Source organism: Emys orbicularis, chromosome 4, assembly GCF_028017835.1.
Source record: "Emys orbicularis isolate rEmyOrb1 chromosome 4, rEmyOrb1.hap1, whole genome shotgun sequence".
NCBI lineage: Eukaryota > Metazoa > Chordata > Testudines > Emydidae > Emys > Emys orbicularis.
Genome location: NC_088686.1, coordinates 50,771,660 through 50,788,140, shown reverse-complemented (window position 1 = coordinate 50,788,140; position 16,481 = coordinate 50,771,660). Strand labels below are relative to the sequence as shown.

At 43.6% G+C, this 16,481-nt stretch overlaps 1 protein-coding gene across 5 annotated transcripts in view; it reads left to right on the top strand.

Annotated features, from left to right (window-relative positions):
* Positions 1 to 16,481, top strand: part of NUBPL (NUBP iron-sulfur cluster assembly factor, mitochondrial) — a 158,294-nt gene that overhangs the window by 40,348 nt on the left and 101,465 nt on the right. For 4 of the 5 annotated variants that reach the window (XM_065403508.1, XM_065403506.1, XM_065403510.1 and 1 more), the window contains 2 exons: positions 1,256 to 1,295; positions 1,400 to 1,490. In XM_065403508.1, the coding sequence (XP_065259580.1) occupies positions 1,256 to 1,295; positions 1,400 to 1,490 (131 nt within the window). The remainder of the gene's footprint in view (positions 1 to 1,255; positions 1,296 to 1,399; positions 1,491 to 16,481) is intronic. The other variant, XM_065403507.1, reaches the window with a different exon arrangement.

Genomic DNA, 16,481 nt, shown 5'->3' with positions numbered 1-16,481 from the left:
TCCACCAGGTGTTTTCTCTCCTCACTCTGTATTACACTGAAACAGTCTTTTGCGTGACTTCATAGACAGGGAGATCCTGTGTGTAATAATGTTCCTTTTTACCTCCAAGAAGTTTTGATTGTTTGCAGTTGTCTCTGATGGTTTACCATTGCTAGTCTTGGGATGGAGCAAGGCTAGACACTTGAGACTTGCATTACATACCCAACTAAGCAGGGAGGAGTGACAACTCCCGCCTGCTCCAGTTGGCCATCACGTATTATTCCACGGTGGAATAATACGTGAAAACATACTTTCAATGTAGTTAAATTGTTCCATAAATATTACTTGTATGCACATATCAGAATGATTGAGTCTTGAAAAGTTATGAGCTTTCTGTAGATACCTTACATGTTACCCCTGTGAATAAATACTCTAAGATATGTTTGGTGTTGTCAGATCTGAGATGAGAGTTGTTTGAAAAGAACAGGGAGGAACCATTGGCAAGGGGCCTCTGGGTCAAACCAGGGTGTTACATTCATCGGTTATATTCATCTTAACTATTCATTATAAGATAGACCTGCTGTCCTCACCATATACAGCTTGTGATAAATGAGTCCTACGGGTTTTGGTAGAAGGCTAACAAAGGAAATACATAAGGTATAAATGATTGATCACATGGTATGCTGGGCAAACCACTCGAGAGAGCTTGATTTCTCTTTTTGCATAGGATGTCAAAGAAGGCATTGTTGAGTTTGTATTGATGCCCTCTAATAGACATATATCTGAAGGTTGAAGCCTGAGCTAGTAGAGATTGAGGGCAGATCTACACTTAAAAAGCTGTGCTTCTGTAGTGCTTTAGTGAAGATCCTACCAAGCAGACGGGAGAGTTAATCCACGTCTGCAAGAGGTGGTAGCTATGTCAATGGGACAAGCTCCCCCGTCAATATAGCGCTATCTACGCCGGGAGTTAGGTAGGTTGATCAGAAGTGTGGATTTTTCACACCTGTGAGCGATGCTGTTATACTGATGTAAGTTTGTAGTGTAGACCTGGCCTAAGTTCCTAAGAAAGGGATGGGCCTGAAAACTCACCATCATGCAGAATGCTACTTTGAAAATGTGGCTAGATGGATAAAATACAGAAGGCACTGAGGCAACTCCTACTGCTGATTTGGGTGAAAAACTACCTCAGTAAGAATAGATGAGGAAGTATGTATTTATGAATATAAAGTAATTGCTTAGTTTTTAAAAAAATCAAATAATTTTGTTTCTATTTTAGAAAACTTAATGAGACCCCTTAAGAACTATGGCATTGCATGGTGAGCATATGTTTTATTTTAAATCAAGCTACTTTATAGATTTATTTCAGATAATTTTGTTTTGAATCATGTTTGAAAGATAAATTTTTGCTTTACTGTTTCAGTATGTCAATGGGTTTCTTGGTAGAAGAGACTGCACCGGTTGTGTGGAGAGGACTCATGGTAATGTCAGCTATAGAGAAATTGTTGAGGCAGGTAAGGCGTTACCTAAAATGTTGTTTGCTTGATAGAAAAAAGCACCCCTATTGAAGGCTGAACTCCAAGTTGAGCAATTTATTGAAAGAAATGCCCTTAGTGTGCAATGTTTGAATGTGTTTTGCACATTAACAATGTGTCAAATGTGTGTTTTCCATGATTTAGTGTTTTGCACTTCCTTTCAGGTACGGTTATTCATAAGCGTCTGAGCAAAAGGGAAAATATGCTTTATAGTAATTTATTTTCTTCTTAATATCAGTCACTTCAGGGGAAATTTCAAAGACTAAAATGGCACTTAACTCCCATTGAAACTTGGTGGGAGTTGTGCTTAACTGTTAGAAAATCTATTACTTTATGTCCAGTTGAAAGTTGCAGGATTAATACACCAATGACAAGGAATGTGCATAAATAAAATAAGCATATCACTAATGTGGAAATGGACACTTGTGAACAATAGTCCAGTGTAGGAGCAGCGTTCAGCATGATGCTGCTTCAGTCAGATACTTAAACATATGCCTAACTTTAAGCTTGTGAGTAGTCCTAATGATATCAGTGTCGTCAGTGGCACTGCTCATAATTTTCTTGAATGGATGTTAGGAGCTGAGACTTTATTTGTGTTAAGAATTAAAATCTCTGGGTATTCCCTTCATTTTGGTTCCTATACATTGAGTTTATTTATTGAAGAATTTAAAAATGGGTATCTTCTACTTAACTATGGTGGGCTTTCAACCCCATTGAGGGTTAGAGACTTGAACCTAAGCATTAGGAAAGATGAAAAGTAAAACTTTCTGCATTTCAGTATGCTCCTCAGACAAGGCTGTGCTAGGGGCCATGCATGCTTAAAGTATTCATCTCCACTGTTTATATCTTTCCTTATTCTTTTTGTGTTGTTTTCAGATTTGACTAAATCAGATGTAGATATTTTGAATATGAATACAAGGAACCATGCATGTCTTTAGGACCTACTTTCTTTACATATTGGTTTATTTACCTACCACCCAGAGTGTTTTGATAGGGTACTCATGTGTGTACTATATGAAAATCATTAGCTCTTGTCTCTGTGTGATGTAAATACATCATTAGTTAATGTATTCATTTTCTGGTTTTGGCATTCGGAAGCTGGGTGGCTTTTTTGTTTCTTGACAGACCTATTTTCCCTTCTCAGTATGAATGGAACTGTGATGTACTAATGAACTAAAAGAAATGCATTAAGGCTACATGTTTAGACTTTTGCATAGTGGCCCACATTGCTCACTGTTGACATCTATTTCAGGGATTTAAAAAATACAGCTAGGCGACTGCAAGAGTTCTGCTTGACCTCAGCAAGTTCCTCCAAATCATTTCATTCCCAGCCTGTTCCCATCCTAGTGCTGTTGATTTCCCTTCTGTTTCTAGTACAGGCTTCACAATAGGTCTTTGTGGTTAACATCTCACCAATCAGATAAGCCATAATTTAGGGGGAGGATATTTTTCTGCATTAATAATGTGTCAATGACTGGGACCGGCAACTCCATCCCCCTGGCATGCTGTGTTGGTCAAGATCACAAAAGCGACATAACCTTCAGAGATGATGCTCAAGTCAGCACCTGCTTTATTCACAAACCAGTCCCTGGGAGACCAAGGATTTTTGGCAGTCAGAGCATTGCTATTATTTCAATCACTGGTATCTCCAAATGGGAAGCAGATGCCAGTTTCCTTTTCCAGGGTGCTGATAATGGCATATAATGAGTTGGTTGTTACCTAGCAACTAAAGAAGCAGTTGCACTCCAGCAGATCCTTCAGTAGGAATCAGACATAGTTCCCTGACTATGGGGGCATTAGGGATTTCCCAGACAGTGGAATTTCGCTTTTGAATGAAGCAGGTTTAAACTGCTAGTGGTTTTTGTTTTTTGGCAAGAATTTTTGTGTGTGTATGGACTAGGCACCCATTAATCCTCCATAAAAAGAAATTGTTGACTTCCTTTCCAGGAAGTAAGAAACTCATAGATTACAGGAAGCATCAGTAGATTCCAGTGCACAGGTAGTTTTTAGTAAATTATCCACCTTGACACATGCTATTTTAATACATTTAAAAGGTTATACATTTTCCTACTCACATAATTACTAGTCAGTCTTGAGATCAGTTTAACTGTAGGGCTGATAGAGCTGTGGTCAGGGCACCTAAATTAGAGAGGAACCCGACATTCCATATTATTATTAAATATAGTAGTGTTCCATCATACATTGGAAATTATATTGTGTTGTTTAGGGGCTCTTAAATCTCTCCCTCTAGGACCTGAATTCTCTTAATCTGTCACTGATCAGTTCCAGCCATTAACTGTTGTTCAACAGGATTATTTTTTAGTTTGAGGTTTGATCCTTTGCAGGAGATCAAAATTCTTCTAGTAGTTTATATTCACAATTAATCTCTTGGTAGTTTAAAGCAGGTCCTCAAGAAATAGCTCATTTTCCCCCTTCAGCTACAGATAAACAATCCAAATTACTCTCTTAATCGAGGTTTATAGTATAATATATTGAGTTTAAGGAGCTCCCAGACATTCAGACAAGGAGATAAAATATTAAGTAAAGTTTCTGAGATAATTAAGTCAGCCAGCTCTGAGACTGCTAATGCAGTTTATGGCATAAAGTAGAAAAAGTTCATAGGCTTTCCCATTAAAAATAGGTAATACTGTTTAATGTTCTTTATCAGTTTCAGAGTATAAAACCTACTTATGCATTCCGGTGTATAGCTTTGCACCATTAAGTACGTTTAACAAGCTCTTATTTCTTTTTTTATATACAAATAAACTTGTTCTCTAGGACCTGTTCAGTGCTTCAGAAATTGCAGTGAGGCATCAAAAGGTCTAGGGTGCAAATTCATCATGTGTTGATGGAGCTGGACAACAGTATTGATGGTACTTAATCACCTTCTGTCTCTTCCCCCCCCCCCCCTCCCCATTTTTTGGAACCTCTAAGGTTCACGGATATGCAATTCTTATTTTTGTAAAATAGATTTTGTTATTTGGAGAAACCTAATAATACTTAGCACTTACTGTGTATAGCATCTTACACTCTCACATTCCAAAATTCTTTGTAAACATCAAGCCTCACAACAACCCTTTGAAGTAGGGAAACTAATGTTAAACCCATTTTAAATAGGGGACACACAGATAGGTTGTCCAAGGGTCTCATACATAGTATGTAACAGAACCAAGAACAGAACAATGTGATCTGTGTTACAACCTGGCCCACTATCCCTCTGTAATGTCACCTGTATGTTGCAAGTGGATCTAATTACAGGGCCCCAGGTGCTTCCAAGCCAACTGGGTCTGGGCAGTTTCTAGTCACTATTTTGAGCTCTATGTCTGTAAGGCACACTCCCAGGTGCAGACCTCTTCTCTGAGCCTGTCCTGGGGACCTGGGACTTCACAGTTCAGCCACCCCAGACCCTGACTTCCAAAGGTCCACCCCCAAAGTTGTTTAAACACTCTCCCTCATGGCCCCGCCTAGGCTGTGATCACTCAGGGACAACTTGACAGCAAACTAAGGAACACAGGGTTAACAAAGAAATTCCTTAATCACAGTCATTTTCCTCTGAAAATGTACCAGAGACTTACAGCTCTTTGCAAAATAACAGAACCTCTGTAACATCCCCACTCCTGCAGTCTGGTCTCGCCACTTCTGAGAGAGTCCAAAGTTTCTCAGTATTTCAGACTATCCATGTCACATTTCTGATGGTTTTTCTTTCTAGCTGGTCTTGCTTACATATGACGATGGTCTTACGCTATGTCTATACTACAGTTGGCTAACCTGAGCTGCTACCTGTACTGCTGGAGCCATGCTGCTATTTTTATTATGTTAGCTTGAGCAGAGCTAGCATGTGTGTTTGCCTGCTCGTTCTGGGAAGCATGCTCCCAAATGCGGTGTAGATGTACCCTGAAATACAGTGTCTCTCTCCTTTTGCCATATGCCCAGGCTGAGAAGCAGCAGTTCTATCTGTCACGATGGTGCTGCTGTGTAGAAAATCCTTTGTTCTTAGAGTATTGTCTCTATGGGTGTACCACATCAAGAGGTCAAGATGTGTGCGCAACTGTGCACTCAGGGTCAGAGATTTTTCATCATCAGTGTCTGTGAGTCTATGCCTGTGCCGTAGATGCCCTCATACTCTGGTATGAGGGCATATAGGGAGAGATGGACCTGCCACCAGTCCAGTTCTGTCTCAGCTGCCGGCAGCTTGAGACAGAGCATTATGGTGTCCTCTAGCTAGCCCGTGGCTTGCTACACCTCTCGCTAAAATTTCTGTATTTCAGGGGTCGGCAATCTTTCAGAAGTGGTGTGCCCGAGTCTTCATTTATTCACTCTGATTTAAGGTTTCGCGTGCCAGTAATACATTTTAATGTTTTGAGAAGGTCTCTTTCTATAAGTCTATAATATATAACTAAACTATTGTTGTATGTAAAGTAAATAAGGTTTTAAAAATGTTTAAGAAGCTTCATTTAAAATTAAATTAAAATGCAGAGCCCCCTGGACTGGAGGCCAGGACCTGGGCAGTGTGAGTGCCACTGAAAATCAGCTCACGTGCCGCCTTTGGCACATGTGCCATAGGTTGCCTACCCCTGCTGTATTTTCTTAGAATTTTTTCTTCCTTTACTTTTGGTTTAGCACAATTTGTGCTTTTGAAAAGGAGGGTTCCCCCTTTCTTTTTTTTTTTTTGCTTGATTCAGAAATTTGAACCGTTGCCTCAAGTGCAGGTTATGCCCGTGATCCTAGGCTTCAAAACCTGCCAGACCTGCCCGTAGGTCTTTCCCTCGCAGTGGTGGACATTCAAGCTGCCTTCGCTTCTCAAGGAGTCTCCCATCCCTTCCAAATGTAAGATCTGCTCAGGATTTTAGAGCAAATCTAAGAAATTCAGGTAGGACAGGCTCAGACTTCTGTTAATGGAGTGCTTGCTGAGACTCATGGGATCCGAGTCAGACCCCTGTACATCAGATCCTTGGAGAGCTCCAATGATTGTCTCTCTCCAACGATTAGCAAAGAGGAGAAGGCCCCTTCCCCAGAATGGAATAAGGGAAAGTCACTCCCTTGATCTGGGTCTCAGGATCTGGGTCTCATGTCTTCCTTATAGGTGCAGCTGAGGCTCCTGTCCTCTCCAGTACTGAGACCACAGTACTGACTAAGAAGACCATGCCATGTACTGAGAAATCATCTGGTAAACTATCTAAAGTGATTCCTACATTGGCATCAGATTGTGTGTCTGCAAGGACTCCAGAGCTAGGCCTAAATCATTGTTGATACAGCCTCCAGCAATCTCACATGAAGGACTTACCAATTGTACTTCAGTACTGTCTCTGGTACCACTAGATATTCTGATTCCCAGGGTTTCCTACCCAGAGTCCCTGGTACTGGACAGTCTTTTGACCCATGTGCCCTCTCTGGAAGAGCCTGAGTCACTGTTACTGAGGGGTACCAAGAGACACTCCCCACCGCTACCCTCTCACCTGCTGGAACCTAGTTACCCTCTGCTACCAACTTCAATGATGTCTTGCTGTCTGGTACCGTCATGGCCTCCAGTCCCTAATAAATGCTTTGAGGGTTCACAGATATATTTCTGGACAGTATCAACTCGACACCATCCAGTAGCTTCTTATCAACAGCTTCTGGTACCTATACAATTACAGGATCCCTTTTGGCTCCTACTACTGACTCTTCCACTGGTACCAGTACCATTTCCCTTCTCTCCCCCCTCCCCCCACCAGCTGACACAGTAGAAGAGTCCTCCTCAGATTCAGATGTGTCCAAACAGGGTACCCCTTTTCAATCTCCTTCACTCAGGGTACATTCTGATGACAAAACATTTAGCAGGACAAGGACAATATTGGGGTCCTGCCCCTTTCCCTTACAACCCACCGAAGTGAGCTTATTGAAACCCCTAGGCCACTTATGGTGACCAGTTCTACAGGGTCCATCTCATAAGAGGGCAGGTCAAGAGTCACAACTGCCGCCCTCTAGTCTTTCTACACAGCAGACATTACAGGGGCGAAAGAGCCTCCTGAGTAAAGGAGCCTTCCCACAAATCTTCCTCTTCATCAGATGAGGCTGTCATGGCTCCCCCTATCTTCTTATGGAGCTGATTCAAGGCCTTTCAGCACCTTATGAGGCGCCTAGGAGAGAGACTCTACATATTGCATTGGAGGAGATACAGGAGACCAACACTCTTTGTTGGACATCCTTCACACATCTCCTCAGGGCAAAATTTACCTTGACCATCAATGATCTTCTTCTAGCTCCTGCATATTTGGTGTGACAAACCCCAACTACTGTACCGCTTCTATGTAAACAGGTGGACAAAAGTACTGGAGGCAGTCCGTGAATGTAACAGATAACATTGGTTACGTTCTACACAATCTGATAAAGAACAAAAATGACTGGGCTTTATGGGATGAAAAAGCTACTCCTCTGCCATGCCACGGTTCAGAGTAGCCAATTACCAAGCATTCCTGTTTGTCTGCAGCTTTCTGATGTCTCTTCTTTCTTCATTAGATTGTAAGATTTTTGGGGTAGGGACTATCTTTCTGGTGTTTGTTTGTACAGTGCCTAGCACAGTGGGATCCTGGACCATGACTGGGGCTCCTAGGTGCTATCATAATAAAATAAATATTATTATTACTAGTGAATTTATTTGTAATACTCCTCAGTAATGCCAGACTTTTATTTATATAAATATAATTTTATAGAACAGTGATTCCCAGACCCCGAGGTGTCCGCCGTGGGTTATGCGAGGGTCCATCCTTTGAGCCAAGGCCAGAACAGTGTTCCGGCACTTTTGCTGTACGGAGGACTACATTTTGTTCTCAAAATGTCCTCTGCACAGTGTGATCTCTCATGCATGGTGCATGAGAGGTTATGCTGGTGGGGACATTCCCTTGCTGATGGGAGCATTCTGGTGGTACCGGAAATGAAAGGGTCCGGGACATTTAGTCAGATGCCAAAGGTGGCCTTGACAGAAAAAAGTTTAGGAACCACTGTTACAGAACAAATTGTAACAAAGTGCTTGTGACGGGGTGTATCTACCCTGCACCAGCTCCGAAAAGGTTAACTCTGCTTTGCAGGCTGAGGAAGGCCCACCCCTCCAACTCTACTGGGCATGGTCAGCCTGGAGGCAGAGTATAAAAGGAAGCAGCCCAACTCAGTGTGGGCAGGCTGCTGAAAGGGGAGGACGCAGACTGCAGGCTCTCTCTGGGGAGCTTCCTACGGCACGCAGAGTTCTAAACGGACTTTGGGCTGCCTGATGAGCCCAGAGAAGAGACCGTGCCGGCAGGAGCTATGCCCCTCGAGGACCTCAGAGACCTGGGGGAACCGTGGAGCATTGCTGAGGGAGAAAGGGTAGGAAGAAGCCCAGGGGAGTGAGCTGGGGAACCCGTCAGTGTGTTTCAGGAGCCTCCCTGCTGATTTGGTGGTGAGCACCCTCACCACCACCAGGGCCCTGGGCTGGGACTCGGGCGCTCCCTGCTCCTCCGAGTCCCGCTACCCTGGGCACCACACCCCCGTAAGTGGCACCCCACTTCCCCATCTGGCCAATAGGCCACACAATTCCACAGGGGTGGACTACTCTATTGACTCCAGCCAGTAGGCCACGCTGTCCCGGTGGAAGGGCCACTTATTAACTCTGGCCATTAGGCCATGTTGCCCTGGTGGAAGGGCTGCTTATGGACTCCGGCCACTGGATCACGCTTCCTTGAGTAGAAGGGCGCTTATTGACTCTGGCCATTGGGCCCCGCTGCTCTGGGAGGAAGGGCTGCTTTATTGACACTGGCCACTAGGCTGTACTACCACATTTGATAGGGTCATGAACGAGGGACCTATACATGTCTGCTATACAGTTTTTTTCCCTTCTTCTCACCTTTTGTGACCTGTACCTACCCCATGACAGTGCTTTACAAAAATATTGAGAAATAAACATAAGTCAACATAACTGTGAAATGTAATAGCTATAGTAGCAATGGTTTCTTATTGTAGGGGAAAAAATAAAGCAAAGCAAACTCTAGTATAGTAAGCAACAGACCTTTGCCTATCAAATTACTATTCATGTTGACATTCTGCTGTTATAACATTATTTCAAGTCTGTTTTTACATAAATACCAGTCATTGTTTTGTTGAGAGATGATCAAAATATTGCCCTTACAGTGCATTCCATTAACCTAACAGTAGTCATGCAATATTTTTGGTTAGTCATAACTTAGATTCTAGTTACTAAAGCATCCATTGCTTTCAGTTTTGTCATAGCATCAAGTGAAATGCTATGTTCATTCTTACCCTTTTCCAGGACAGTACAAGTAATATATATAATAGGCCCTTCAAAATTCTTCAGTGCCATCACACTTGTACAACATTAAAGTTACTAATAGTCATGTTACCAAGGCCTTTAATTGTATTATTATGAAAAGAGAAGGGCCAAATGAAATCTGTGACTTCGAAGAAGTTTAAATCCAGATCTGAACTTTGTTGTTTGGGTCCGTCTCTAATATATATATTACACGCAAGAGATGCAAATAGTTGTGTTAACATAAGATGACCTGCTTGGGTGTATGTATGTGTTTTTATTTAAAAAAAATAATAATAAAAAAAAAAGAGAAGTGAAAAAGATAATATCTGACAGTCAGATGCTTAGTGGGTTGCTAAATTTGAGCCACACAAAAAGTACAGAATTTTAAATTAGTTATATGGGTGTGTGACGTCTAGCAGAAAGACTGCCTGACTTGCTAGACTCATTCTAACGCTATGTTAAAGATAAGAGGGTGGGAAAATATCAGTTTTGTTATATGAATTGTACTTGATGGCAAGATGGACATGAAAAGGTGTGAACTGCTTTCCCAAAACACTGCCAAACTGCAATATAGCATTCTATACATATAAAATGATGGGGTCTAAATTGGCTGTTACCACTCAAGAAAGAGATCGTGAAGTCATTGTATATAGTTCTCTGAAAACATCCACTCAATGTGCAGCGGCAGTCAAAAAAGTGAACAGAATGTTAGGAATCATTAAGAAAGGAATAGATTGCCTCTATATAAATCCATGGTATGCCCACATCTTGAATACTGCATGCAGATGTGGTTGCCCCATTTCAAAAAAAGTATATTGGAGTTGGAAAAGTTTCAGAAAAGGGGCAACAAAACTGACTAGGGGTTTGGAATGGCTGCCATATGAGGAGAGATTAATAAGACTGGGACTTTTCAGCTTGGAAAAGAGAGAATTAAGCGGGGAGATATGATAGAGGTCTATAAAATTATGACTGGTGTGGAGAAAGTAAATAAGGAAGTGTTATTTACTCCTTCTCATAACACAAGAACTAGGGGTCACCAACTGAAATTAATAGGCAGCAGGTTTAAAACAAACAAAAGGAAGTATTTTTTCACACAACGCACAGTCTACCCATGGAACTCCTTGCCAGAGGGTGTTGTGAAGGCCAAGACTATAACAGGGTTCAAAAAAGTCTAGATAAGTTCATGGAGGATAGGGCCATCAATGGTTATTAGCCAGGATGGATAGGGATCGTGTCCCTAGCCTCTGTTTGCCAGAAGCTGGGAATGGATGATGGGATGGATCACTTGATGATTACCTGTTCAGTTCATTCCCTCTGGGGCACCTGGCATTGGCCACTGGTGGAAGCAGGATGCTGGGTTAGATGGACCTTTTGGTCTGACTCAGTATGTCTGTTCTTATGTATTTTCTGCAGTCCATAGTACGTTTTGTATTGTAGGGTCCCAGAGCATGTAATGCAAATTATTTATATAATCTAATGATTCTTATTACTACTACTACTACTACCCCTTAATGGTCTCTTACACAGATTAAAAATACAATCCCTGCCCTGAAAATTTTACAATCTAAATTGGGACAAATAGAGAATATTAAGATGACGGAAAGGAGAAATGCAGGTTAAAATAAATAAAAATGAGTCACCCATGGAGAACAAATCTTACAAATTATAATATTTTAAAAGAGAGGTTCAAGTAGTGTATAAAGGAATAAGTAAATCTGGAGAAAAAGACAAAGGGCAGCAAGCTAAAGCCATGGCTACGCTACGGGGGCTATAGTGGTACAGCTGCAGTGCTCCAGCTATGCTGCTGTAGCACTGTAGTGCAGACGCTTCCTACATGGATGGAAGTGTGTCCTGCTGTTTGGAATGGCTCACGACCGTGAGTGCCAACCTCAAGGCAGAAACCCCAAACTGTTTGTATGTTCTATAATTAGATTTCACCACCCAGTAACAAGTGAGAACTCCTAAAGCACTGTGAGGGTATGTCTCCACAGCACATAAAAACCCACAGCTGGCCCAGGCCAACCAACTCGGGTTTGCGGAGCTCGGGCTATAGGGCTGCTTCCTTGCTGTGCAGACTTTCTGGCTCAGCCTGAGCTCTGTGACCTTCGCAGGGTGCTAGAGCCCGGGCTCTAGCCTGAGCCCAGAAGTCTACACAGCAGTGAAACAGCCCTGCAGCCTGAGATCTGTGAGCCCAAGTCAGCTGGCATGGGCCAGCTGCAGGTGTCTAGTTGCTGTGTAGACACACCGTAACAGTCTTACAGTGGAGTCACAGACAGTCCCATGGGCGTTCCAGTCTATCTTGCCACCCAGGTCTATGTGATAGGTGGTCACTTCAATCCAAAAATCATCCCAATATTCAGTTTACTCCCAGTCCCAAAGGACCAGACACTTACCCCTGGTCAGTTGTACTCAGATCTCAACCCAAAGACAACACCTGTAGCCAATTCTGTAATAAACTAACTAAAGATTTATTAATTAAGAAAGAAATAAGAGCTATTTACAAGGTTAAAACAGGAAACTTACACAAATGAGTTACAGTCTTAGATTTAAAAAGCTAATATAAGCTTCTGTAATAAACAGCTCTCTATGTCCTTTAAGGCTGACCCATGCCAAGAAGCATGGGGATCTCTTGCTTATGTTTAGGAATGCTTGCCCCTCAAAGTCCAGACAGCATAAAAGATCGAGGTTATTCTTGTCAGGAATTTTTATCCCCTCTCACCTCAGAATCCAAGCTGATGGGATGAGAGTGCCTGCATATCACCTTTTCATGGTTGGGTGGGGGGAGCAATCAACAAAGTCTTTGTTCCACAATGGCCCATTTGGATTCAGTAGTCCTTCCTGGGCAGGAGATAACACCTCTTGGAGTGAACTAATATTGCACACTTGGTAAGGCTTCTCCCATGACTGGGGGGAATTTACAGTCTTAACAAACATTTTTATAGTTACAGAGCAAACATTTAAACATTACCTTATAACATGGGATACAGCTATTATAAGTAGGATTGATACATGCAGCATCCTACAAGCTTTCCATAAAGTCTAAACAGTAAACACATTGTTATAACTCTAATATCTGTTTCGATAATGCTACCATGCAGGTGAGCCAGACTCGTTTCCAGCTATGCATTTATGAGTGTTCAATGAGGCCTAGGGGCCTTGGCATGAGCTGTCACCTAGTCTACCAGAGTCACAAAGAGGTTTTTCTGTCAACCTAGGTAATCCAATTCCCAGTGTGGCAATGGCTAGGTTGACAGAAAAATTCAGGGGAAAGGTGGGGCAGTGCTGAAAGAGGTAAGGTGGTCAGAGAGACGTAACTAAGTTAATATTTTTCATACTTTAAGATATAACTTTTTTCTATTTTTGATCTTAAGTATATATTGCCAAGTGCTGATTTCTTAATGTTGCATTCTGTTCAGTTCTGCTTCTCATTATAATAATTTGCGTCTCTGCAGCATCTTCCATTAGTTTTAGAGGATCTCAAAGTGTTTGTTTTGTAAGCTTGACTTCAGCCACATAACGTGCATGTACTTTCTCCATTTTATAGATGGTAAAATTGAGGCAGAGTTGGTGTAATAACAGGACGCAGATCTCCAGACTATTCTTCCTCCACAGCACTGAGTTTCTTTTCCTATCAAATCACATTTTATTTCGGTCAGATTTTATAGAACCACATAGAGCTCCCTTTATGTTATAAACTACAGAGACATTTTTACATTTTACTTAGTCCTCATACTTGCTGTGCTATATACAATTCTAAAATATAATAGTCTCACCAAGTATCATTATAATGAAAGCTCTGCCAGCATTTCCATAATAAACCCTAACTTTTTTATTTTTCCAGAATTTGACTTGCCTGTTTTGAATTGTCTTGTGCTGAAACTTGATATAGAAATTGTCAGCCCAGATGAAAGTTTTGCTGTCTTAACTTACTTCTTTGTGTCTAAGATGCTACTTTTCTTTAGAACAGTAAAACAGTAGCAGCTTTAGTGATGTGAGGTGCCTTTTTATTGTTTTTTATCCAAACTGAAGTATAAAAATGGAACACTACAGACAAGTCTTTGCTGCACATAGGTTTGTTCATTTACATATATTTGTGCTTTTTTCAGAAAAGGTGAGATTGTGTATTAAATACTTCATATAGGTGTATCATGTTCAGTACCCCAAGTCAGTCATGCACAAACTTTGCAGCAGTGAGGGCTGCCATGAGAATTTGCCAAAAGCCTGCAAGCTGCACCTGGTTTTTCGTGCACATGTACAAATGACCCACGGAAAATAAGACATATATAGCATTGTTTAGAATGCCAAAGTTTTTCGTGAGTCATTAGTGAATCTTTATATAAAGTAGGTGGGGAGGTGGAGGGGAAGCAAACCGGAGTACTTAATTTTATCATTAGGGTCTGTAAGGCCGTTGTCTATCCTGAGGTCAGTAAAAGAGACAATCTGCTCATTACTTAAAGGTAGCTGTTACAAAGAATTGTTTACTTCATTTATCTGTGGTTCTGCTTCGAGTGCTTGCTCATGTCCATTCCACATTAGGTGTGTGCCTGCCACGTGCACTGTTGCCAGAGATTTTTCCCTCGGTGGTATTCGTGGGGCTGGCTCTTGCGCCGGTATAAGGGGCGCCGCTGGCCAGGCACCCTCTCAGACCCTTCTTACCTCCCGTGACGGTTGCTGGAATGACCCTTCTTGCTTCGGCAAGGCTTCTTCTCAGTGGACTCTGATTCATAGTTTGTTAGTTTAAGTATAGTTTTAGTGTATATAGATATTGTAGTTAGCATTAGTGTAAATAGATAGTCCCTATCATTGAGGGACTCTTCACCCCAGGGCCTGGGCATGCCCCAGTCCCTGGGCTTCAAACCTTGTGCCTCTTGCAGCAGATCTAGGCCTGTGAGTGAAGTGCTTGGGAGTAACTCATGTGAGGGTAAGTGCCAGATTTGTTGGGACTTTAGACCTCACACAAAAAAGATAGAGAAATAAGACTGAAGCCTATCCTAATGGAAGCCGGTCTCAGACCAGCCTCAGAGCCAACCCACTCTGATTTTGCACCAAGCACTTTGACCTCAGTGCGAAGCACTCCTCCAGTACTGTGCTCTTTCTAGCACCGTTCACCATCTCCAGTGCCATGGAAGAAGCACAAAAAGCAACGCACCAACACAGGGCACTTGCTGATGCAGAAGAAGGACAAGCATGGGGAAAGCAGCAGAGCGCGAGCTGCATTGGGCCATTCTTCCAACTCCTCCACCCCCAGTTCTATAGGGGCACTGTTGACTCCACTCAGAGTGAGTCTGCTACGGGACCCTCTGCCAACACCCATAAGGCACTGTGGCACCAGCAGTCTAGTGGTTCCATCAACCCGGGAGGGCTTTTGCAGTGGCCAGAGACTTGCTTTCACTCCCGGTTCCCCTGACTCTGATGGGACAGCCACTGGCTATGATGTCCTTGAGTAGGAAGGAGCATGGAGCTTCGAGCTCCTTCCCTGCACCAAGCCCCTCAGACTTTCTAGGGGCAAGCCGCTCCTGTCACGACCATCTCCGGTCCTCCATCGGTCCCTGGACTCCCAGCACCAAATAGAGGCAGAGAAGGCTACTGCTCCACTGTGGTCACTGAGGACTGTCTTCTTCTGAGTCCAAAGGGGAACCCTACGTTCAGCTTAAGGGCCACCACCGGTGCGCAGCTTATGCACCACCGGACCTTTGTGAAGGTCCCCCGCCAGCACCTGGCCAACAGGTCAGTGGCCTATGCAGTGGCTATACTGGAACCCTGGGGGTTTTCCCCTGGTACCGGGTCCTCCCTCCCATCGGTCATACTCAGTGGTTTTTGAGAGGCGGGCTACCGTCTCTTCCCACTCGGCACCAGACCATGACTCCTTTACCGATACTGATGTTCAGGATGTGGCTCCCGTGGATATCATTGTGGCTGAGGAAGAGGAAGGAGTCCCTCTTCTGGTGCAAGACGCCTCCTCCTTCTCTTCCTCCTCCTGAGATGAGGCCATCTTGGGGCTGAGTAGCTCGCTTCCACAGGACGATTTCAGGGCCCATCAGGATGTTCTGAAGCGGATAGCAGCTAACCTGGGGCTGGAGATTGAGGAGCTCAAGGAATCATCCTACAGCCTTATTGACATTCTGGCTGCAGCAGTTCCCTCCAAAGTGGCTTTAGCCATTAATGAGGCTGTAATGGGACCAGTCAAGACCCTGTGGCAAACTCCTTGTCTGCCCCCCACCTCAAAGAGGGAAGAAAAGAAATATTCTGTGTCAGCAAGTGGGTATGAGTACTTGTATTCCCACCCTCCCCCAGGATCCCTTGTTGTGTCAGCAGCCAACAAGAGGGACAGGCGGGGCCAGATAAGTACTACCCCCAGGGCCGGTCCTACCATTAAGGCAAACTAGGCGGTTGCCTAGGGTGCCAAGATTTGGGGGCGCCAAAAAGTGGTGCCCCCAATTTTTTTTTACAGCTTTCCTACGCGCCCGCCCCCTCCCCCCCCGAGCGCGCGGTCGCCGCTCCACTTCTCCTGCCTCCCAGGCTTGCGGTGCCAATCAGCTGTTTGGTGCCGCAAGCCTGGGAGGGGAGGAGAATTAGAGTGGGGGCGGCGTGCTCGGGGAGGAGGTGGAGGAGAGGTGAGTTGGGGTGGGGAGCTGCCGCACGGCTCCCCGGGGCGGGGGAAGCTGCCGCGGGGGAGGGGGGGGGGCGGG